The sequence below is a fragment of the Phycodurus eques genome, chromosome 20, assembly GCF_024500275.1.
Source record: "Phycodurus eques isolate BA_2022a chromosome 20, UOR_Pequ_1.1, whole genome shotgun sequence".
Lineage (NCBI taxonomy): Eukaryota > Metazoa > Chordata > Actinopteri > Syngnathiformes > Syngnathidae > Phycodurus > Phycodurus eques.
The window spans coordinates 3494794-3517617 of record NC_084544.1 but is presented as its reverse complement, the minus strand read 5'-3'; the positions used below and the strand labels follow the sequence as shown (position 1 = coordinate 3517617).

Below are 22824 nucleotides of genomic sequence, written 5' to 3'. Positions count from 1 at the left end.
TTTGCTATTCATCTATTTCAATGCATTTGTCATCATTTTCCTTCATTTGTGCTCAGTGAATAAAAGGTCCACATCAGGGTTGTTGGGCCTTAGTGGAGGTGAAGTGGACCCTCTTTCACACTGAGCCGGTACCAGTTGTGGAACCAAGAACAAAAACCAAATCCAGAAACCGCTCAATAAGTACATGGGGCGGCATGGAGCAGAGGGTAAGTGTACGCCCTGCAACCAGAAGGTCATCGGTTGGGTTTGACGACCCAGCAGGAAGTCATGTGATCTCATGTCACCTGCCATGAATTGACTTTAACGATACCGCATGACCAACCTCGCCAAAAACATGGCGGCGGGCGGACATCGCCGTGAGGTCATAAAACCACCATCCAATATCGGGATTTCTCTAGAGCGGACCGGCGAGATAGTTCCATAAGCCAGTCGGGAGTAGGGAATGAGCGAATGTTCTGCGTTCGGAATCATTCACTCATTCTCTACTCCCGAATCACGACATCCAGGATTTTTATATAGCGGGCTATAAAGTCAACTGTAGGGCTGAAACGATGAATCGAATACTCCCCAATTACTATATGGAGATATTTTTCTTATAACGTGAACTATATTGGAAAAAATGAAAACTGATTTCGGAACACGACTGGTCCCCCCGTTCAAACACAGTGATTGGCTATGCTCCCTACAGGTCTGTGCCGTGGCCCAGACGCATTTATTGGGTTTGTGGCGTTCTGGTCTCTCTGCTGAGTCCTGATCCACTTGGGCGTGACGCACGTTTAGCCCCGCCCCCCCCCCCCCTCCCTAAGTCCCTAACGAGATTGGTCGTTCCCGGATATCCTATTAGACGGCGATTAAGCGGGCTCAGCTCGTTAGCAGTAACAAACCAACACACACTAGCTGCCAGGGATTTGGTACCCTGTCGAAAAACCATCCAAATATTTTTGATAGGCTTTGTCTGACTGCACGAGACGACTGATTTTAAAAAAATATAGGTTTGCGTATTAGTCTCATTGAAGACTGAATGGTTCATTGATACGAATGTGAGTGTGAACGGGTGATTGTCTGCTGCCGACCAGTCGCAAGTGTACCCCGCCTCAAAGTCAGCTGGGATGGACGCCGGCTCTCCCTAATGGGGACCAAGTGGTTTTGTCTCATTCTTCCTTTTTCCACGCAGCACGCGTGATTCTTCTTACACTTTCCTGGCCGCTCATCCTCTCACATTTCACGGCCACCTGTCCCCTTTCTCCTCTTCCTCGCATTCTGTCATTGGACGACCTCATAACCTGATTCCCCCCCCCCCACCCCCGACCTGCCAATCGGTTTACCCTCCTCGCCACACTCCCTCTAGCCTCGCTCCTTCTCTCTATTTCCATCTTTGAGCTTTATCCCTTCATCTCTGATCTCCTTCATCCCCTGCAATCCTCACCGGCGAGAGGAGAGACAGGGAGGAGTTGCGCACCAAGGGGCAGTCGGCGGGGGAGCGCGTCCGAGAGCAGCGGGGCAAAAGTCGCATCCTGGGATTGTGGAGTGTCCACGAAAGGAACGGACGTGTGAAGGAAAGGTGAGCGTCCCTCCGTCCACTCAGGATTTCTGACTTCACAAAAGTGGGACTTCCTGCGAGTGAGGTATTCTGCATAGTTTTGGAAGTTTAGAAGACAAGCATCCAGGGTTCCTCGAATTTCCCGACCTTTTATCGTCTCCCGCATTAACTCGCTTGCAAAGTTCTCGTTCCCTGTGAATATAAACTTTGGATTCTTTGGGCTTTTTCGCACGGACATCCGGGACGCTCAATCTCCTCAGCGGGATTCTCGGCGCCTTGACAAATTTTGCCAACTTCAAATTTTGCCGTCCTCTCCTTGAGGATGTTCCTCCGTCGTCCTGCCTACTGATCCCAGTCGGGGTAAAGAGCAGCCGGTAATGGGATGACTGGGTATTTGAGCTATAAAGCTTCCCGTAAAAGATCTCCTGAGGGATTTGCCAAGGCACCTTCATCGCTTCGGGAGCCGCCCCTCCCGTTTTACCGCACGGCGATCAGTCGCCTGCACGCCCAAACTCTCCGGAATTCACGCTTACTTTCTTCCCATCGGCACGTGGCTGAGAAACATCAGGAAACAAATGAAAAAAAGGTTTGCTTGGCGAGAGATGTTCCTGATGAGGGTTCATTGAAAGCTAATTTGCATTAGCAACAAGCTAGTAAGCTCCCAGCCCACCTCAAATGAAATGAGTCCAAGGTCAGTATCCTGTTGCTTGGTGTCCAAAAAAAAAAAAAAAAAAAATGTCTGGCTCTGATACAAAGAATACCTGAGACAAATCTTTTCAAGATCATTAAATTGTTCTGCCTGTCACGATATGTCGCAGACATAGATAGAAAGTACATTTCCATGCATTACCAGATGCTTCTAGGTTGTATACAGACATGGCAGCCACCTCCTTGTAATCCAGTTAAACCAAGTGTGAGTCGCTTTCAGAGGCAAAAGACGTAACTGAAATAATAATAATAATAATAATACTGGGAGATGTCACAGTTTTTGTCACATTTGCGACTGCACAAAGGGGCTTTTGAGAGGAATGAATTAATGTTTGACACCAGGCAAGTTAGGGTTAGCTGTTCCAGGTTAAGGTTAAATCATCCTGGTTAGGGTTTGATGTTCCTGGTCACTGTCCTTCACCGCCGCTTCTTCGTCGTCAGAACTCTAAAGTCATTAGGCGGGATTACTTCTGTCAGGTACCTGTCTAATCTTTCACGTTCGAAGGTCTTCTGGGTCAGCGCATCCAGGCCACGGCTGACGTGATCCCTGCGCCACGGCGTACTGGGCCGGGCCCAGTACCAAGGTTGCTGTGGAAACATTCCGACTGATTCTGATTTGCAGAATTCTGCTTCTCACTCCGGCGCAGACATGGTGACTTGGAATCGAGTCGACTCCAGCCATTGTTTTGATGACTTGTGACTCTACAAAAACCAAAAGACTTGAGACTCCCCTTTGACCACTTGAGGTGGCGTTTTACATACTGTAAATACAGGTTAGATCAACTAGCCAATAATGTCATTGGTTGACTATATTGAGTGCATAACAAAGGTCACTTGACTTATCACAGGACTGGATTTGACTTGTCCAAGACAAAATGAACTTGTAACTTGTTTGAGACGTATGACTCGATCCAGTGCCAGTCCGAGCCTTTATGAGGCAGGGGCAGAATCTGATTCAGGAGCCCCAAGCATGCGCTTTACCTGTGCCTCGGGCCGGTTCTGACTTGATCCCGTCGCTGATCTCAAGTCATGTCCTGTGATAAGTCGAGTCAAGTCACCTTATGAATGCAGTCTTACCTCCAGTCTGCAGTGTCTGGTCTTCATAAAGAGAGAAGATCAATAGGGTTATATCATGATATTATTGGCCTATTTATCTACTGTAAATTGTTTGTATGTAAAATATCTCACCACGTCCCAAGTCAAGTCTTTTGTTTGCTTGTTTGTCGTCACGAGTCATCAAAACAGTAGCTGGAGTCGACGAACGTCCAACTCGATATGACTCAAGTCCCCATCTCTTCGCCAAAGTGAAAAGCAGAATTTTACTGATCAGAATCTGTTGAAAGTCTTTGAGGCTCTTTTGAGGAGAGTTCAGACACTGCCTGCCGATCCATTCTATGTGAACTGCAAGTGTATTAATCAATGGTAAGGAAAGCCTACCTTTTTTACAGACTTATTTTGGAAGTCTCACGCAGCACGGAATCAGTCGGCTTCGATGTCCACGATCTTCCCCCGCCAACAACACGTCGTGGATAAATAGATGGCTCAAATAAGACAGACGATTGGAGGTGACGATCTGATCTTTTTACTGAACCCAGCGTCACAAATATTTCTTAGAAGCCGGTCACATTCTTGGAACTGTCTGAACAATCAAAACAATGAGGGAAAGGAAGTTCACTGAGTAAACATGTTTTTGTCAAACTCTATCAAAATGTTCTCACCCTATTGATTCACATTAGTTCATTCCACCATTTATTTCTTCTACCATACTTCCAAATTGAGTCTCTTAGTTTTTTGGACTGTGAGTTGACTCGAGTTCAAGTCGTAATGACTCAAGCCCCCATCTCTGCTTGAGATAACCTTTCACTTGACTTGCCCAAGACAAAATGACAATTGCACATATGTGACTGGATCCCATCTCTACTTTGCCGTCCACTTTTCATTTCCTGTCCCTGTTCTCTTGACTTTCTCGCAGTTTCACTCAAGTTTCCCGCCACTAACGTCCCCTAGCGACTGTCGCCATGGCAGCTGAGAAAGCTGAGATCGATGCATTGAAAAAGGAGTGCGACGGGCTCCGTGCCAAGATCGAGGTGAGTGCTGAAATAAACTAAACAAAAACCAACACCTGTGACGCTTTGGCTAATTCTTCCTCTTCCCGTTCCAGGCGGCGCGCAAGGCCGTCAACGACACCACCATGGCGGCGGCGGCGGGCAGCTTGGCCTCGGTGGGTCGCGTTCAGCTGAAGCAGAGGAAGACGCTCAAAGGTCACTTGGCCAAAATCTACGCCATGCACTGGTCAGCCGACTCCAGGTGAGAGATGCTGACAGTTTTACGAGTTCTTTTTTTTTTTTTTGCTTTGTGTTGCGAGCCAATTTTTTTCGTTAAAGGCTAGCTTTAGATACAGAGGCACTCAAGGGTTAGCTGGCACGACTTTTGAGTGTGCGCCATCTTGTGTGTGCCCAACAGGCAAATGGTGAGCGCGTCGCAGGATGGCAAACTCCTGGTGTGGGACACCTTCACGGGGAACAAGGTGAATTTCCACTGATTCATTTGCTGTTGATGAAGAGATTTTGTGTACAAGGCGTCATCTCAACCTTGGCAATATTTGCTCTTCCAGCTGGTGGCCGTACCGCTGAAGTCGGCCTGGGTGATGAGCGTAGCCTTCGCGCCCTCCGACAACCTGGTGGCCAGCGGAGGTCTGGACAACATGTGCACCGTCTACAACATCAAGGCTGCCAGTCCCAAGACCCTGAGGGAACTGGACGCGCACACAGGTGACAAACGCCACGTGCGCAACCGACTCACAATTGCCTTCCTCCCGAAGGACTAACTCAGGCGCGGGGTGAGCTGGAGTCTATCCTCGATAACTTTGGGTGAGAGGCGAGGAACACAATGGACTCGTCGATGGTCAATATCAGGGCACATATAGACAAATGACGCACTGGTTGCCAACCAATGTTCGGGAAGCTATAGAGAAACTATGGAATAGTCGTAAAGTCACTTATATTTTTAGAACACATAAGATTCGATACAATTCATTCTACTGCCAAAGGGCTAACCCAGTTGTTTCCGGTTGCCAAGGTTACCTGTCCTGCTGCCGCTTCCTCAGCGACAGTGAGATCCTCACAGCCTCCGGCGATACAACCTGGTCAGCGTCCGCACCTTCAAACATCTTCACTTCAACCCCTCCCTCCCCTTAACGTCCTGTTCTGCGCTCCCTCTTCCTGCTCGCCCAGCTGCCTGTGGGACCTGGAGACGGGCAAGCAGAAGATCGTGTTCACCAACCACATCGGCGACTGCATGTCTTTGGCTCTGTCCCCCGACATGAACACGTTCATCTCGGGGGCCTGCGACTCCCTCGCCAAGCTGTGGGACATCCGGGAAGGCACCTGCAAGCAGACGTTCATCGGACACACCAGTGACATCAACGCCATCGCTGTGAGACGCACACACTCTTCCTCGTAGAGATTTTGAGATCCAGACCTGCCGCCGATAGTGAACAACCGCCAGGGATCAACCACCAAAACATTTTCAGAATTGCCTATTAATCTAGTTTAAACCAGGGGTTCTCAAACTTTTGACACCAAGTACCTAAAAAAGATATCCAAAAAAAAATCTTAGCTCTCTGAGTAGCAATAGTAGTACCAATCATATTACACATACTTGTTAGGAATAAAACCTCTCAGTCTTGTTTTTTGGTGAACACTTGGACCTACTACGATACTGTATTTAAATGTCGCTCAGGGTGGGTGGTACTTGGAGTGCTCAGTACTTTTTGAGGTGGTATTTGGTTTAAACAGTGTGAGAACCACAGGTCGAACGAGCATACGCTATCTTAATGCTAACATATAATGCGAAACTCCTTAGAGGGGCTGACGGAAATTAGCATCGACATTATTGGAACCCTCAACCTTGAAAAAACTGCTGCTACTTTAACACACACGGAGCAGCAACACATACAAACAGCATACGACGAAAATATATTCTCTTTGCTCTGTGGCAACAACAACTATTGCTGGAGATAAGTTGAAACCTCTGTTCATTTCACAGTCTCTCTCCCACTAGAGCTCAGTGCTGCCTGGCATGTTGTGGCACAACATGGTACTACACCAAAGGCGCGCAATTCTAAATTTAGACTTGCTTGTATACTGTAGAAATGCACAAAAAGGTGATTTCGCGGGGCGGTAACGAAGAACTGAGATGTAGCGCCGGATCACGAAGAGCCATCATTTGACATCGCGACATCAGCCAGGCAACCAATCATCTGCTCTCCCATCCCGCCTTCAGTTCTTCCAGAGCGGCAACGCCATCATCACAGGCTCGGACGACTGCAGCTGCAAGATGTACGACCTGCGCGCCGACCAGGAAGTGATCAGCTACCAGGACAGCAGCCTGAACGCCGGCGTCACGTCCCTGGCGCTCTCCAACTCAGGCCGCCTCATCTTCGCCGGCTACGACGACTTCAACTGCCACATTTGGGATTCTCTCAAGGGGGAGAAAGTCGGTGAGTAAACGGCAGAGGTGGGAGTGAGTCGCATATGTAGTCTCAAGTCTTAACCGTAAAGTCTCAAGCAAGCCCCAAGTTACTTTGCGGAAAATCAAACGAGACGTAAGTCAACTCATCCAATCTTGCTCAGTCACAACATATATTTGCACTTTAGCCACTTTGCGCCTAGTGTCTTTTTTTCCAAAAATATTTTTCAAAATACGTTTTTCTTGTAATATTAATACTTTTTTTTTTTTAGATATGACTTCATTCTTGTAAGATTCATTTGCATATTGTATTGTCTTCTAACAAACAAACAACTTCATTGTTGCAAAAGTTTTTATCAAGTCACCAAACAAAGACTCCGGGCGACTCAAGCCCAATTCACAATGACTTAAAGGAGTTTTCAGTTGGGAAAAAAAACAACAACAACAACCAAAAAAAAACAATACTTTTTGTCAGATTTGTTAAAACTGTCTGTATCAATCTGACGGTAGAACATGAGTAAAATGATCAGATTTCCAAATATGAACAGGCAAGACTTGTCAAGTCATGCAGTTCAAGTCTAAGTCAAGTTTAATCACATAAACACAAAGTCGGTCGAGTTGAGACTTGTGATAGTGCCGGGTCAGATCGACCCGCTGCACAAACGCGTTTACTCAGTGAGCTTCCTTTCAAGAGAATGTCCTCTCACTGTTTTGATGATTCAGACAGTTCCAAGAATGGGAGCGGCTTGTAAGGAATACTTGGGACTTTGTGTAAATAGCCTGTGTCCAGCAAAAAGGTCAGAAGGTCACCTCGAATCGTCTGTCTGCGTTGTATTGGAGCCATCTATTGGTCCACGACATTCTCTCGTGCGCTCTCTCTCTCCGTTCCGTCCAGGTGTTCTGTCCGGCCACGACAACCGCGTCAGCTGCACCGGCGTTCCCGAGGACGGCATGGGCGTCTGCACGGGATCGTGGGACAGCTTCCTCAAACTGTGGAACTGAGCGCGTCCTGGCCAGGAACGCCGTCGGGAGAGGGAAGACAAAAACAAAACGGAAGGCTAGATGTCGTTCTAAGGAGGTTTCATCACGTCTGTCTCTCTCTCGTCCTTATCCATCTATGCAAAAGAAAACAAAAAACCATGTGTGGGGAAGCCAGGAAGATGGCCACCGTGTCCCACTGTACCAGCAATGAAGATGTTCTTAAAATCTAGCGCATTACACTACACCACTATGAGCAGAGAAAACGCACACTCTTGTACACGTTAAGATGATTTGACAAGTTTAAAGCAACAATAATCAAATAAATAAATCAAACTGAAATAATTGCTACTGAACAAAGTGTAGGAATGCAGATGTGTTTTTACCGTAACGGGTCTCATTAATAAGACTTGCACTTGTCTGTATATAGTATGTACTAGATGCATTTATTTCTATTTAATAGTGTCAAACGTTAGCTGGGACACAATTTTCATTCAGTGTTTTTTTTTTCTTTTTCTGGACTGCATGTAGAGATCCTGGAGATCCACCCCCCTCCTTTTATTGTGCAGATCCATATGTTGATTTACATGTATGATCTTTAATATATGCAGATGAATGAAAGGTCAATTCAGGCCTGCTGTGAAACACCTGTAACTGCATTTTCTAGTACTTTTACGCATGTGCAGTTCCTCTGTAAAAAGAAACTTTCTAATAAATTGAGAGTTCTGCATTAATGGCAGCGTGTGTGTGAATAAAGTTTTTTTGTTTTTTTTTATAAAGAAAATATACCATAGCTCCCTTTACATTGGCATTTCGCATACAGGAGGTGCAGAGTTTTATTCAATCTTGTTTGAAGCAGTTAGTAGATGAGAAAGGAGCAAGACATTGAATTGCCACTGCATTTAAATAACCAATTCGTTTTGGGAGTTACTTAGTGTATTGCTGTATTGCCTTAGCAAAAATAACAGCTTTTGAATGACTAAATGTGGATTTCTGGTTCATAATTATATATATTAGTGTAATGATAATTATTACATTAAATAATTACATTACATTACATAATTATTACATTTACAAGAGAGACTTGTTCAATTTTGTAGCTTGACATAAAGTATGGCGTTTGGAGCAACTCCGATTATACAAAACCATTGATTTTAACCTTTCACCTTTCTACAGTGTCCAATCATAGCTCGAGTTGGGCGGAAAGTCGCAAAAAAAAAAACTAGCGTTTCTAAGTGACAGCACATTAGGAGGGCGGGACGGGCCTGGCGGCGCCAATCACAGGTTGCGGAGGCGGGACTTATGGCCAGCAGCCATCAGAGGAGGAGGAGTGTTCTCGGTAGCCATCTTGGATGTGCGGGCTGATTGTTTAGCGACAACTATTGACAGTTTGGGGGCAAATTGGCTTTTTAAAACTTCATTCCCAAACATTGACCAATGTGGGGACACCGAGGAAGGAAATCGTAACACGGACGCATCCAGGTAAATCGCTCCCGGGACCCATTTGAGTGCTGCATTTGTGTTCATCCTTCTCTCGTTTCCAAATTGGGTCCAACATCCAATCGCGAACACCGTTAGGGCATTCTTACCATCACTATCAGTGTCATCATCATCATCATTATTTTTATATTTGCTATGACTACTAGCGTGTGTCCTCTCTGCTCCCGTCGCGTAATCGATGCGAGTTTGCTTAGGAGCGCTCGTCCAGTGCACCGCCAACTTTTGTTTTTCTAAAACTGCTCGTCAACATCACGCTCCATTCATCTCCTCACCTGCTCCCGAGCTCCCCTTGACACACTCCAAACTCGGGTTAACACGAGTTAACTCGTTCGCTCGTGTGAACCCCACGCTCTAGCTATTTCGCCCAGGTTCCGGTCCAACTTGGTTTGTTAAGCACTTGCACGGTGCACCGACGTGACGTACTGAGCGATAAATAAAGAACACTCGAGACAAACAAGTTCACTAAGAGCACAAATGTACGTGACTATAAATAAAAGAGACTGTCAGTCAAAAGAGGAGCAACGGGAATAAGACATATTCAAAACATCATCTACATCTCGCTGAGGGTCAAAGGCCAAGGAGTAGAGGAGAACAGAAAAGGCACCCCTCTGAGCTTCGGCCTGTTTTTTCGGGGCTCAGTCAGGAGCGGCTGACCCGAGCGGACTGGAAGAGGCAAATCAAATCATTTTCACTGGCAGATGAAAAGCGGTGCTCAAATGTACATGTTGTCAGTTACAAGGCGGTTTGTACCATTTGCGGGCGACGATTATGGAAGACGCCCGCGCTGCCCCGACCCACAGAGTCCATCACAGTTGTTCGGCTAGTGCTGACAATGGCGCGGACTGCTGTTACAAAGTGCCGCCTTGAAAGGATTTACTTGACTTGGGACAGCTGCTGCTGGACAGCCGAATTAAAATACATTTCCAACATAGCTCCTGAACTCCAAGGTGAGAGGTCAGAGCGAGGCCGCGGCGGGGCGTGGCGTTGACCGGCTAGGAGTGTCCGCAAGTGCACCGCATCGACAGTATCTGTCGAGTTAGTCTAGTTTAGCTGAAAACAAAGCGAAATGTGTAAGCAGTATGATATGGCGGTCTATTTGTTTATACTTAGCATTTAGCGCTGTTGCGTCACGAGTCTGTTTATCGAGTGCCGAGTGAAAGTTTCAACTTTGTCTCTTGCGTGAAGTGAAGGAAGATATGAAGACATCATCGTAATCGTCAGTCATGGCCGATAAAAGGAAACTACAAGGTGAGCTGTGTGTGTGTGTGTGTGTGTGTGTGTTAGAGAGAGTGTGTGTTTACCTGTCACACTTGAAATGTTTTGGTATAGTTCACATTATTGGAACAGAGAGGCCCTCCTCTGTCCTCGTTCATCTTTCGCACACTCCTTCTTTATTGCAATGTTTTTTAAGCGAGCATTTTTTTTTTTTTTTTTTAAATCGTTTTCCACCATCTACATGAGAGTCCAAATGTAAGAGTTGTGCTCTTTCAGTGTAGTACCACATTGTGCCACAACATGGCTGGGCAGCACTGAGCTCAACTGGAAGAGCTGTGGCGTATATAACAGCAAAAAGAAGAGGAAGAGTAGGTACCCTAATCTTTATTGTTCCCACGTCGCAGAGTGAATATATGCCTGTGAATATTTTTGTCTGCTCTTTGTCTCTCTCCGCTTTCCTCTTATTTGGAGGACTTCTTCTTTTTATGTTCTGAAAGTGATGTTATATGATCCCATTTCTTGACAGCGACAGAGTGAAAATAGGTACGAAGGAATACTGTGTCTTCAATATTGAGTTTTCGGCGTCTTTTCGTGATGTTAGATGTTGTTTTTTTTTTTTTTTTTTCTATTTTTTAAATTTTTTTATATGGTCTCACTGTGTCGTGGGCCGCCGCAATAAAATGAGTTTCACTGTATTCAAGGTGCACACTAAGCCAGAGAAATTTAAGACGAAAAAAATCCTGAGTAGAAAAGACAAAGTAGCTCAGAGGGCCTCCTCCTTGGAGGTCAACTGGTCGCTCATTTGACGACTGTTTTCGTCTCGTCCAGGTGAAATAGATCGATGTCTGAAGAAAGTAGCGGAAGGAGTGGAGCAGTTTGAAGACATCTGGCAAAAAGTGAGGAACCATTTCATCATCGAGCGCGATAAACATTCAGATTGTGTGTCTGTTTCCATCCGTGTGTGTGTGTGTGTGTGTGTGTGTTCACGCAGCTTCACAATGCAGCCAACGCCAACCAGAAGGAGAAGTATGAAGCCGACCTTAAGAAAGAAATCAAGAAGCTGCAGGTGAGTTCCCCGACCCAAACCCAAAGACAAAATGGCGCACGCGTTTGGAAGCTCTCTCTTTTAATGCGTCGCCTCTCCCTCCTCCGCCCCTCAGCGCCTTCGGGACCAGATCAAGACGTGGGTGGCGTCCAATGAGATCAAAGACAAGCGGCAGCTGGTGGAGAACCGCAAACTCATAGAAACGGTCAGTGGGAGCAAAGAAACGCATGAGCGCCACCTACAGATGTGGAAGCGCTGTGACCCCCCCGTTTATCGCGGGGCTGCATTCCCACCTGCTCTCGATGAAAATCCACAATATAAGGACCTTTTTTGAAAACATATTTCTAACCCTCCCACATTCTTTAAGCTCATTTAAATGTGTTGAAACAGACTTTTTAAACTATACCTTCATGCCCGTTCTCACTCTTGCTGTCAAGAAACGGGAGACTATCACATAACATCACTTTGAGGAAACCAAAAGAAGACTCTCGCTTGCACAGTTCTCCAAATAAGAGGCCCAGCGTGCTTGCTTCGGGCTCTTTAGTTGTCATTCCTCGGGGAAGTTTGCTGAAAACTGACATATACAACAAAAGACAATTAAACATTGTATAGTAAAACACCAAAATGGTCAAACAAACCGTATTATTTCATGTACAAAAGGACTGCTAGCTTAATCCTACCAAAGAAGGCAAAATGCCATAGATGGGCGAATGGAAATGAGCATAGATGTTACGGTAATTGTAAACCTTCAAACAACTGCTACTTTAACACACACAGAGCAGCAACACATACAAACAGAGCATACAGCAATATTTCCAGGTATTTATTCTCTTTGCTCCACGGGAATGAGCGATGCTGACTTTTTTTTTTTTTTTTGCAATTCACTGTCGAGCTCGGTCGGTGTCACTGTAATTACTCTTCCAGTAGAGCTCAGTGCTGCTCAGCATGTTGTGGCACACCACGGTGCTACACTGAAGACGCACAACTCGAAATTCAGATGTTTTAATTTGTTAGATTTTTCTAACTGACAGAGAAGTGTTCCGTGTCCAACATGTTCATAATGTCAATGTTTGTAACTAGTATTTAAAAATCTGTGATGTAGTGGGGCAACGCTGTTCACAGTGAATTTGACTTTGTTTGGTGCTGGCAGCAAATGGAGCGTTTCAAGATCGTGGAGCGAGAGACCAAGACGAAAGCGTACTCCAAAGAGGGTCTGGGTCTGGCCCAGAAAGTGGACCCGGCTCAGAAGGAGAAGGAGGAGGTCGGCATGTGGTTGACGGTCAGTTTGTTTGCGTCGTCGTCTTTTTATGGTGTGTGTGTGTGTGTGTGTATGTTCAAGCGCTCCTCAATGTTTTTGTTTTCTCCCTTTCATTTTGGCTTTCCACAGAACACGATAGACACGCTCAACATGCAGGTGGACCAGTTTGAGAGCGAGGTGGAGTCTCTGTCGGTCCAGACCAGGAAAAAGAAAGGAGACAAGGAGGTCAGTCTCTTCTCTCGTCACCACTGTAGAGATCGACACGTGTTCCGCGGGTTTCCCTTAATTCACTGGCAGCCTTCCCATTTAAGAGCCTTCTAAAGCCGTCAATGGCAGCGAATGTGTTAACTGGAAAACACTGCCCTAGCCTTTTTTTTTTTTAGCATTTCTACTCTCTACGTTTGTATGGCTAGTTGCGCGGATGGAATTTGACTTTTTTTCCACTGAAGAACGTTCTATAATTCAACACTTGCTCGTTTAGTCGGATGAGTTTTGAAGTTGTTTTGTCCTTCTTTCCACTTTCTCACCGCTTGCGTGAAGTTGTGACTCGCTGAGTGTGGCGAGCGCTGCTCACGTTTTATAAATGAGGCAAATTTTTGCGCTTTTAATTTATTTACCCGGCCAGCGCGCAAGCCTGGCGTGATGCTCGCTCAGCATTAATAAACACAAAGTTGCTGCTGCTAGTTTAGTCCAATTGCGTACACACCGCTACTGTTTTTTTTAATGAGGGCTACTTTAGCACGGCATTTGCTTTATAGTTCTGACATCGCTAATTAAGTGACATGAAATGACGACAGGGTATATTTCCTGGCTCGAACTGAACCAGAGGTAAGACCATTGTGACTTCTTCTCGTTCCGGCGAGTGCGCCGCAGAAGCAGGACCGCATCGAGGAGTTGAAGAAGTTCATCGAGAAGCACCGCTTTCACATCCGGATGCTGGAGACCATCCTGAGGATGTTGGACAACGACTCGGTGCAGGTGGACTCCATCAGGAAGATCAAGGTCGGTTCCAGGCTCCCGGGGGAAACCTTTTCCACTTTCACCATCACCACCACTTTGTTCTTTCCTGCCTCAGGATGACGTGGAGTACTACCTGGACTCATCGCAGGATCCGGACTTTGAGGAGAACGAGTTTCTGTACGACGACCTCGATCTGGAGGACATTCGTAAGGAGACGTCCGTGTTGTAGAAGCCGGCGGGACTTGACTCTGATGCTTTGTGTGTGTGTGTGTGTGTGTGTGTGTGTCCTCCCTTCAGCTGCGTCGCTGGTGGCCACCTCCCCGCCAGGACAGTCTCACTTGGAGGACGAGATCTTCCAACACTCCAGCAGCACGCCCACGTCCACCACCTCATCCTCGCCCATCCCTCCCTCGCCCGCCAACTGCACTACGGTAAAACTTATCTCTTGAGATTCAAACCTTAGTCACGGGATCATCGAGGTAGATGTTAACGCTTGTCAACTCAGCTTTATTTTTAGAGCACATTAACCGAAGGAAACCTTTTGTTTGTTTTTGTCAGGAGAACTCTGAAGACGACAAGAAGCGAGGTCGCTCAACTGACAGTGAAGTCAGTCAGGTGAGTTGAGCTTTGATTTGAGCCCCGGCATATTCGCCGTTTACTCTTCACAATTGCACCTTTTTGTGTTTAGTTTTTCTTCCTGTGGGACTTATCCGCAGCTATTTTGCTGAAAAACAACACCAGCTACAAGATGGCGCCAAAGCCCTGGCTAATAATTGGTGTCAAAGAAGTATGTTGACGCGACAGGTCTCGACTGAGAGACTTAAGAGCTTGTATGCTTGGGAGAAGAAGTTTCGCTTGCGTTGTTATGAAGTTAAGGAGAGTCTTCGCCGCATGTGTATGTTTTTGGTATTCTGGGGTGTTCTCCCCAGGCTGCGAAGGTGACACACATGGGGCACTTTTTTCGCTTTTCGAAACAATCACAATTGAATGGAATCACAACCTGACGATTCGAAATCGAATCGCGAGCAAATGAATACCAATCGAATCAAATCACAACCTTGACGTATCGAAAACGAATGAAGTCATAATCTGAAGAACCAAAATCGAATCATGAGGTTCATAATAACCCCCAGCCCTAATTTTCAAAATAAATCTTGTTGTTCACCTTTCAGTCTCCTGTGAAGAATGGCAACCCCTCCTCCTCCTCGTTATCCTCGTCGTCATCCTCCTCGTCTTCCTCCTCTTGTTCGTCTTCGGCGCCGACTTCTTCCTCCTTGGTCTCCATGGCGACCATAGCTAGCGGCGGCCTCGCCAACCTGTCGGCCGGCAGCTACAGCAACGCCACCCAGCAGCCGCCCTCCCAGGCGCAGCATCATAAGCAGGCCAAAGCCTCCATTAGCTTCTCGACCTCCGGGGCGTCCGCCGCGCATCCTGCCAACAGCCACCCCGCACCCGCCCCCGCCGCCTCGTCGCCCCCCAGCAGCAATGCTCTGGGCTTTTTCGCGTCCAGCTCGCAGTCGCCCGCGCCCTCCCGGCCCTCGCCCGCCTGCGGCAGCCTGGGCCGGGGTCTGTCGCTAGGGAATAACGCCACCTCTGCTAGCAGCATGTCGGCCGGACTCGGCCTTTCGGGGATGCCGGCGTCCCTGAGCACCACGACGGGCCTTCTGTCCAGCTCCACCCCGGCGCCGTACGCCCAGGCCGCCGGCTCGGGCCCGGCGGGCTCCGGCCGGCCGGGCTCCCAGGGGTCGTCGGTTGCGGTCGGCGGGCCCACGTCCTCCGCAGGCGGTCTGCTGGGTTCGGTGTCGGGCCCTGGGATTTTGGGTCTGACGTCCGGCCCGTCGGGACTGCAGGGGTCCTCCGTGGTGGCGCAGAGTCAAGTGGGAGTCATCGGAGTCATCGGGAGCAACGACGGCGGCGGCGGCGGCTCGGGATCCGCCAGGGGCGCCGGGCTCTCCGCGGGCCCGCCCGGCCGACAGAAGCAAAACGGACCCAGCAGCGAGTGTCTGATGTTCGACAACGTTGGCGAACTCCTGCAAGGCAATGGCCGCACAAACACGACGGCACATTTCTTTCCCGCACGGTAGAAGGAAACAAAGCAAACGTTTGTGTTTGGTGTTGCCGCAGGTTACAGCGCTGCGCTAGCAGACAGTGCCAGAGACTCCTCCCCCAACAGTGCCAGCCAATCACAAAGCTGCCAATCTTTGTCATTGACCTCAACAGCCAAACAGCTGTGAGTAGGACGCATCGACACATTCGCTTCAATAGATTAAAGCCTGTCAAGTCCATAACTTCAGATGATCCTTCTACCAACCAAAATCTACAGTATATACGGGGTGGGCCATACGTACAGTACAGACATCTGAGCCTTCCGCCCGACGGTGATGATATACTTATAACTTATTTAACTGTTTAGTGTCCTTCGGTCTCTTGAAAGGTTCTATAGAAATCAAGGCGAACATTCATATTGTTGTTTTTGTTTTTTTCAGTAAGGACTCTGCTCCCACCTTACTGGCCTCCGTCACGTCGTCGTCGGGCTCGCTGTCGGCGTCGTCCTACGGCGAGGTCAAGATGGTGAACAGCGGCGGCGTGCTGTTCAACGGGCCGCCGTCGTACGCCACGCCCTCGGACGGCACCAAGGTGAGGACGTCTCGCGCCCCTCGCTTGCCGAGTTACAGACACTACGCTGCTTACGAACGTTCAGACATACGAGCAGACCGTCGTTTTACCTTTACCGCGCGCACATTTCGACACATTAAAAACTGAACAAAAGGTTTCCTTCTCACTCTTTCACTGTCAACAAATGGGAGACGATCATATAACATCCCTTTTAGGACATGAAAAGAAGACTTGCTTACACAGTTCTCCAAATAAGAGGCAAAGTGTGCCTTCTTCCTACCATTATTATTATAATTTTTTTTTTTTTTTTTTTTTTTTTTTTTTTAAATGTTTTTCTTGTGTGTCGTCGTCATCTCCAGGAGCCCCTGAGTAGCCTGAACTCCGCGGCCGAGCGAGCGGCACTCGGCTCAGCCGTGGACGGAGACGTGACCTCTCTGCACCTCAACACGGGTAACACGTATGCACACGCAATTCACTTCGGCTCCTTTAATTCGGCTCCTGCTTACTGGAATTCGTAGTTGCGACTTTCTCTCGTCGATCACTAACGATGAATTCAAATGTATTCTTGAGAATGATTTATTTTTTTCTTCCATAGTTCCAAGCGTTAGGTTTTCAAATGAGGGTTTTGTTAGGATTATAATTTAGGGTTTGAAGGCAAATAATAAAACAAATATTATCAAAAAATATATATATATATATATTTTTTTTTTTTCCAAGAAAGAGTTTCAAACGAGGGTTAGGGTTTCAAATGAGAGTCCCAGGCTAAACTCATCATTCTCTGGCGTATTGCGTTGTGTTCAGAGCTGTTCCCCAGCACGCCGCCCTCGTCGTCGGGCGCCCCGTCGTCTTCGCAGTCGTGTTTGTCGGAGGTGAGCATCCCGCCCTCGCTGGGCGTTTGCCCCCTGGGGTCCTTGCCGCTGTCCAAGGAGCAGCTGTACCAGCGGGCCTTGGAGGAGGCCGTGTGGAGCCACATGCCGCACCCGTCCGACTCCGAGAGGATCAGGTCCGTTGCGCGCCCTCCCGCTCCGTAGGGGGCAGCGCTTGCCCTCTGCCCACCTCCTGTGTGTCGCTCCATCAGCAATAGGGAAGAAACCATCGGAAACATTGAAATTCAATCACGATTAGAAACACCGAAATGACTGCGATGATCAGTACTATTGCAATATTAGTAAAAGAAATGCAAAAGTGTTTGAAAAGTGGTGTTAGGGTTTCAAGTCAGGATTGCAAATTGAGATTTTAAATTAGGGTTGCATCGGCCTGCTGCTGTTCCGCCTTTTAATTATTCTATAACACTTGACATAAAATGTCACCGCATGACAGCGTGTCGCTACTGTGGTTTCAATTAGTGGCGCGCGCACGCACACACACACACGCACACAAGCCTCAATTCGAGACCACAGAGGACTCGGTGAACACAACAGGCAGGTCACGAGGGAACAATTGACATTTGAGAGCAAACACACAAACACGCACACTGTGAGCATGTTTTTATGACCCAAGGTTTACAACGTCTCAATTGTGATGTCTCGTTTTATTTCTTTAATTCTACATAGGGCCACAGCTATCGAATACTTTTAGAATCGATTTATCCTATCGATTGTTCTATCAATTAATGGAATAAGCAGTTATAAATTCAAAGTTTATCACAAAATCTTTTTTTTTTTTTCTTTTTTCCGATTACTGTTTACGAACCGATTATTGTTGGTTATCAAAACAGTTGTTGAATAATGTTTTCGATTAATCAATTCAGTTTTGTATGAATTATTCTACCCTACTTATCTCTACTCTTGTGAAGTTTTTTTAACGTCTTTTTAAAAAAAACCATTTTTTAAAAAATACGATGCACATGACTGTGAACGTTTTGAGTCTGGAATTATGTTCTCCGTGGTTTCCCGGGTGTAAAGTTTCGTTTTTGTGTGCGTTTCTTTTTCCCCTCCAGGCAGTACCTGATGAGGAACCCGTGCCCCACGCTGCCGTTCCACCACCAGGTGCCGCCGCCCCACTCGGACACGGTGGAGTTCTACCAGCGGCTCTCCACGGAGACGCTCTTTTTTATCTTCTACTACCTGGAGGTAGGAACCAATATTCCATCGATAAATATATAGATAGATAAAAAAAAAAAAAAATGCATCATGGCATATGCAAATTTTGATTCTAAAGTATTTATGCCACACACAGTGGAAAATTGTTTTAATCAGAAGTATTGAGTGGGTTTATTGGCGATACAGTACGTTGGTAACGTGTTGTTGTTTTTGCCGCGCAGGGCACCAAGGCTCAGTACCTGGCGGCCAAAGCGCTGAAGAAGCAGTCGTGGAGGTTCCACACCAAATACATGATGTGGTTCCAGAGGCACGAGGAGCCCAAAACCATCACGGACGAGTTTGAGCAGGTCCTCTCCATCGTTGCGTTTCGTCACTACGAGCCAGATGGTTTTCAAATATCATCATCATCATCATCATCGTTGCTGATTTGAATTGCTTATCCAAAAGAAAATGACAATGACTTTATTCAAAACAAGAGAGGCCGTGTCAGTTTTTGCTATACTTATGTAATAATGATAAAATAACTAGATATCAATGTAAAAAAATCCCGAATACAGTCATTTATGTAGCATAGGTTCATGATTGTGTACGTTCGAGGTGCATGGCGTTGATGCTTTATGATCTTCGTTTTAAGTATTGTGATGCCGCCATCTTGTGGCATCTATAGGCAACCGTAAACCGTTTCAGAGGGGCGTCAATTGATTGTTCTGTTGTCGTCCTTAGGGAACGTACATTTATTTTGACTACGAGAAGTGGGGCCAGCGCAAGAAGGAGGGTTTCACCTTCGAGTACCGCTACTTGGAGGACCGCGACCTCCAGTGACCTCATCCTCACATTCCAAACCTCAGTGGCTTCGGGCTGAGGCGGGGTGCTTCAGTTCCTTTTTTTTTTTTTTTTTTTTTTTTATTATTATTATTTTTTTTTTCCCCCCCCACCTCATTTTCTGCCGTCAGGGATTTCTTTCTTTTTTTTTTCGGCATAAAATCATCTTCTGCTCTTGTCTCGGACCACCAAAGATGATTGTCTAGCTCCCATGCTCGGCCCCTCCCCCACCTTGACATCACTTCCTGTTCAGGTAGGGCTCCATCAAGGGCTGAAACGGGCCTCCGGCTGAAAATTGACTTTTTTTTTTTTTTCTCAGAAAGCTTTTTGAGCATTTATTCCTTATCCTCAATATCCAACTTAAGGTCCATGTACTAGTGCACACTTTGTCCTCACTTTAAGACGATTCATCGCACTAGTAGAACGACCGCGTCTTACTACTAACATTTTTCCTACAACTGCCTTCCACTCCTCTGTGATGTTTTTGCACACTAGTAGCACACCTTTGGCATACTAGTAGGGCAACTACATGTTACGAGTGAGACAAAACTGCACTTGTTGACAACTGTGCGCTTCAAGTAATAGTAGTGGCATACTAGTTGATTTTTATGTCACTAATAGTACTAGTAGCATGGAGTTAAACTAGTCCATAGTTTTGTCTTACTAGTAATGTATGGCATAGTTGTCCTATTAGTGAAGACAAAGCGTGTATTAGTACATGGTCCTTGTGCTGGTTATCAAGAAAATGCAATAAATGCACGAACGACTTTCCATCCTTTTGCGTGTCCGTGACGTTGAAGGTGCAAACAAAGACAAAGTGACAAAGTTTGGAGGCTCCGGGAAGGTGCCAGGTGCCGACCGCCGCCATCCTGTCCGCAGTTTCCTTCTCGTCTCAGGAAGTGTTTGATGGTTCAAATGAGGGAACAAGCGCCAGCAGTGTTTTTTTTTTTTTGTTTTTTTTTTTATATTCCTTTATTTTTTGTTCCTGGTCACTTCACTTTTTCAAACCACCGCAACTTATCCTCCAACGTTTGGAGCTGCCTGGACCAGCGACCATCTTGAGATTGTTCTATTTTCTTTAGAGTCTCTATTTTTTTGTGAGGTGGGAGTTTTAAACCTCAAGAGGGACCTGAAGGACAAAGTTTTTATTTTGAAGGACCAGTCGGAAGACGACTTTTAAACTCGTTCTTGAGCTTTTTTTTTTTTTTTTTTTTAAATGTATTTTATTTTTTTTGTGGTCCGTGCAAAAAAAATAAAAAATACGAAATGAAGGCTCAGAATGGCCTCTCGTTGTCGAGACAGCGCTGAAGAGTAAATAGTAAATGACATAATCACCATAAAGGAGTGTAAAATATGAATAAAAAGAATTACTTTTCACTAAGTTTTTGTTCAGTTTTTGTTCAAGCTAAACGTTGCGCTTTATTCAGATTTGTACTGCCCGTATTGTTACGGTCATTACAATACAGGCAGACGCGAGCGTGTGCCTTAAATTCCGTCGGGCAAGGCTTATACTATTTCATGACACCCTGACTGTGGCTTGTGTAGTAAACGTTGGCCTTCGGTCTGAGGAACTCCCATCGAAGGGTTGAATAAATATTCTCAATTTGTTTACCCCTGCGAATTAGCGAGAGATAGGATTTCAAAAAAAAATGTGACTAGGTGGGCGGAATCGGAGCGAATAATGGGGTATAGGTCAGCCAGCCAGGGGCCCCAACAATGCTCGGCCCCGTGGGACAGTTGGCCCGTCCCCGTCCCCCCCGTACGACGCCCCTGGCCGTGAGCGTGTTAATGAAGATGATGATGTTCTTCATCCTCACAGCTGATCTTCTTCCCATGTTGGCCACATCTGCAGGCATCGTTGCATGCGCCCCACACAGACTGTGGCAGCTCCAGGCTGCCGTTGGCCCACTTATCAAGTGGATGTGTTGACTCTTCTTCACTTGGCCTCACCCCGACTCAACTGTGGGGGGTGAGGGGGGGTTCCATATGCTCCTGTTTTGCAGTTTGTCTCTATGTTGCTCGCCTCTTCCGCTTTATCTTCGTCTTCCTTCTGGTTGAGTTGGCATCGCATGCGGTCAGCCCGCCAGATGTTTGGCTCTTCGTTTTTTTTATTTATGTAATTAATTATGAATATTATTATTATTTTTTTTTACACTTTTAAAGCAACAGTACTTTTAAGTCGTCACATTGACGACTCGTTGACGGTCGCCAGAGAGGTGACGTACAAATGCACTGGCACATAAGCGTTTGAATTAATAAAATAAGTGCAAAGATTCCTGGAAACAAGGGGGAAAAAACGGATTCAGTTGCTATGTACTAAATTATGCTACTGTGATATTTGTACAATAAATGCAAAGCGGGAAGTATAATATTATTGTTGAATAATTGCTAACTAATAATCATGATGTCACGTTTCTCGTCACAGTTGAAAGGCCGAGCTCATTTTCTTGTTTATTTTTCTGATATCATATGTGAATGACTTGTTTAAATATTGTTGTTGTTTTGTTTTTTCTTCTTTTTTTTCCCCCCCAAGTGAAGAAGAGCGGTGCACGTGTTATTCGTCGCCACCTTTAACGCCGCGCCCTCCTGGGGCCAGTTCGTTCATGCGTGTTTCCATGGCGACGGCGGCGGCAGCAGCAGGATGGAGGCCAGCGGGTCACGTGTGGGCCGGCGTCCTCCTCCTCCTCCTCTTCCTCCTTCCTGGTATCATCGGGGGGGGGGGGGGTTGCCATGGCATCGATCGATGCTGCTGGGTACTCGCAGTGGAGGTAACAAAATATTTGGTTGCTAATACTTCGCTACTGTACTTCCGTGTCTGCACCATGGGCGTTTCTAGCCCATTTTCAGGGGTGCTGCAGCACAGACAAACTGCAGTTTGTCTTCCAAATGATCAAACTGTGTCTAATATGTAATGGATTTCATTAAAATGAGAGCATTTTGAAATGGTATCTGAAATTGATATGTCGAAATGATGTTATTTTCAAAATGATGTCGTTTTAATGACAAATGTAGAGTGATGTCATTTCAAAAGGATGTCATTTTAAAATGAGAGCATTTTAAAATGTGATTTTGAAATCACGTCATGTTGTGTTGTTGTTGTTGTGTTGCGGTGACGTCTCCTTGGGCTAAAAGCTTTGTGGGCCCTAACAACCAGTGCTTGTTAATATTCACATCAAGTCACCCAAACCCCCCCCCCCCCCCCCCCCAAAAAAAAAGCATGGAAACAAGTTTGAAAATCTCATTTCATCAATGACGGTAATCCAAATCATGCTGATGAGAATTCAACGTTCAATTTTGCAGCTACAAACGTTTTGCCAGCGTTTTCTGCGCTAACCTGCGGCTTGAACTCCTCCCAAGTGAGCAAGACAAGAGGACGCCTCGGACAAAACGTCTCATTTGCATAAATGTGAAGAAACGAAATGCCGATTCGGGTTCGGCCGCGTCACCTTTGGAGATTTGAAGGAAGCCGCGTCACGCCGAGGTCACCGCGAACGGCGCAAAAGGCTTCGTCACACTACGACGACGATGGCATAACGTCTTTGCGCTGACGATGATTCTTCTTCTTCTTCCTTTCACGCGCTCACGTTGCAATCGATCAAGTCAAACGTCCACGATGTCATTTTGAAATGATGTTTAAAATCACACAATGTGGAACTTCATTGTAAAGTGC

The 22824-nt window shown here is 46.4% G+C and overlaps 2 protein-coding genes across 5 annotated transcripts; both read left to right on the top strand.

The window, feature by feature from the left end:
* The first annotated feature begins 62 nt into the window (after positions 1–62).
* On the top strand, positions 63–8430 carry LOC133395414 (guanine nucleotide-binding protein G(I)/G(S)/G(T) subunit beta-3-like). Of its 2 annotated transcripts, XM_061664278.1 has the most exons (10): positions 63–1561; positions 3697–3813; positions 4221–4335; positions 4410–4555; positions 4712–4775; positions 4863–5019; positions 5327–5393; positions 5482–5683; positions 6533–6749; positions 7614–8430. In XM_061664278.1, exons 3-10 carry the CDS (start codon positions 4267–4269, stop codon positions 7718–7720), a joined length of 1029 nt encoding a protein of 342 aa, XP_061520262.1. In that variant the 5' UTR covers positions 63–1561; positions 3697–3813; positions 4221–4266; the 3' UTR covers positions 7721–8430. The 2 variants fall into 2 exon arrangements, with proteins under 2 accessions (XP_061520262.1, XP_061520261.1); XM_061664277.1 differs by lacking the exon at positions 3697–3813 and having other exon boundaries at positions 64–1561.
* Positions 8431–9038: 608 nt separating this feature from the next.
* On the top strand, positions 9039–21849 carry LOC133395547 (CCR4-NOT transcription complex subunit 3-like). Of its 3 annotated transcripts, XR_009767248.1 has the most exons (20): positions 9039–9178; positions 10382–10444; positions 11240–11307; positions 11403–11477; positions 11572–11661; positions 12607–12735; positions 12844–12939; positions 13588–13716; positions 13790–13880; positions 13972–14105; positions 14233–14289; positions 14847–15711; positions 15799–15904; positions 16161–16311; positions 16650–16740; positions 17092–17293; positions 18230–18362; positions 18554–18679; positions 19056–19407; positions 19955–20495. XR_009767248.1 is itself a non-coding variant. In XM_061664552.1 (19 exons), exons 2-19 carry the CDS (start codon positions 10420–10422, stop codon positions 21688–21690), a joined length of 2571 nt encoding a protein of 856 aa, XP_061520536.1. In that variant the 5' UTR covers positions 9039–9178; positions 10382–10419; the 3' UTR covers positions 21691–21849. The 3 variants fall into 3 exon arrangements, 2 of the variants coding, with proteins under 2 accessions (XP_061520536.1, XP_061520534.1); XM_061664552.1 differs by lacking the exons at positions 19056–19407; positions 19955–20495 and adding an exon at positions 21688–21849; XM_061664550.1 differs by having other exon boundaries at positions 19056–20495.
* Positions 21850–22824: the final 975 nt, after the last annotated feature.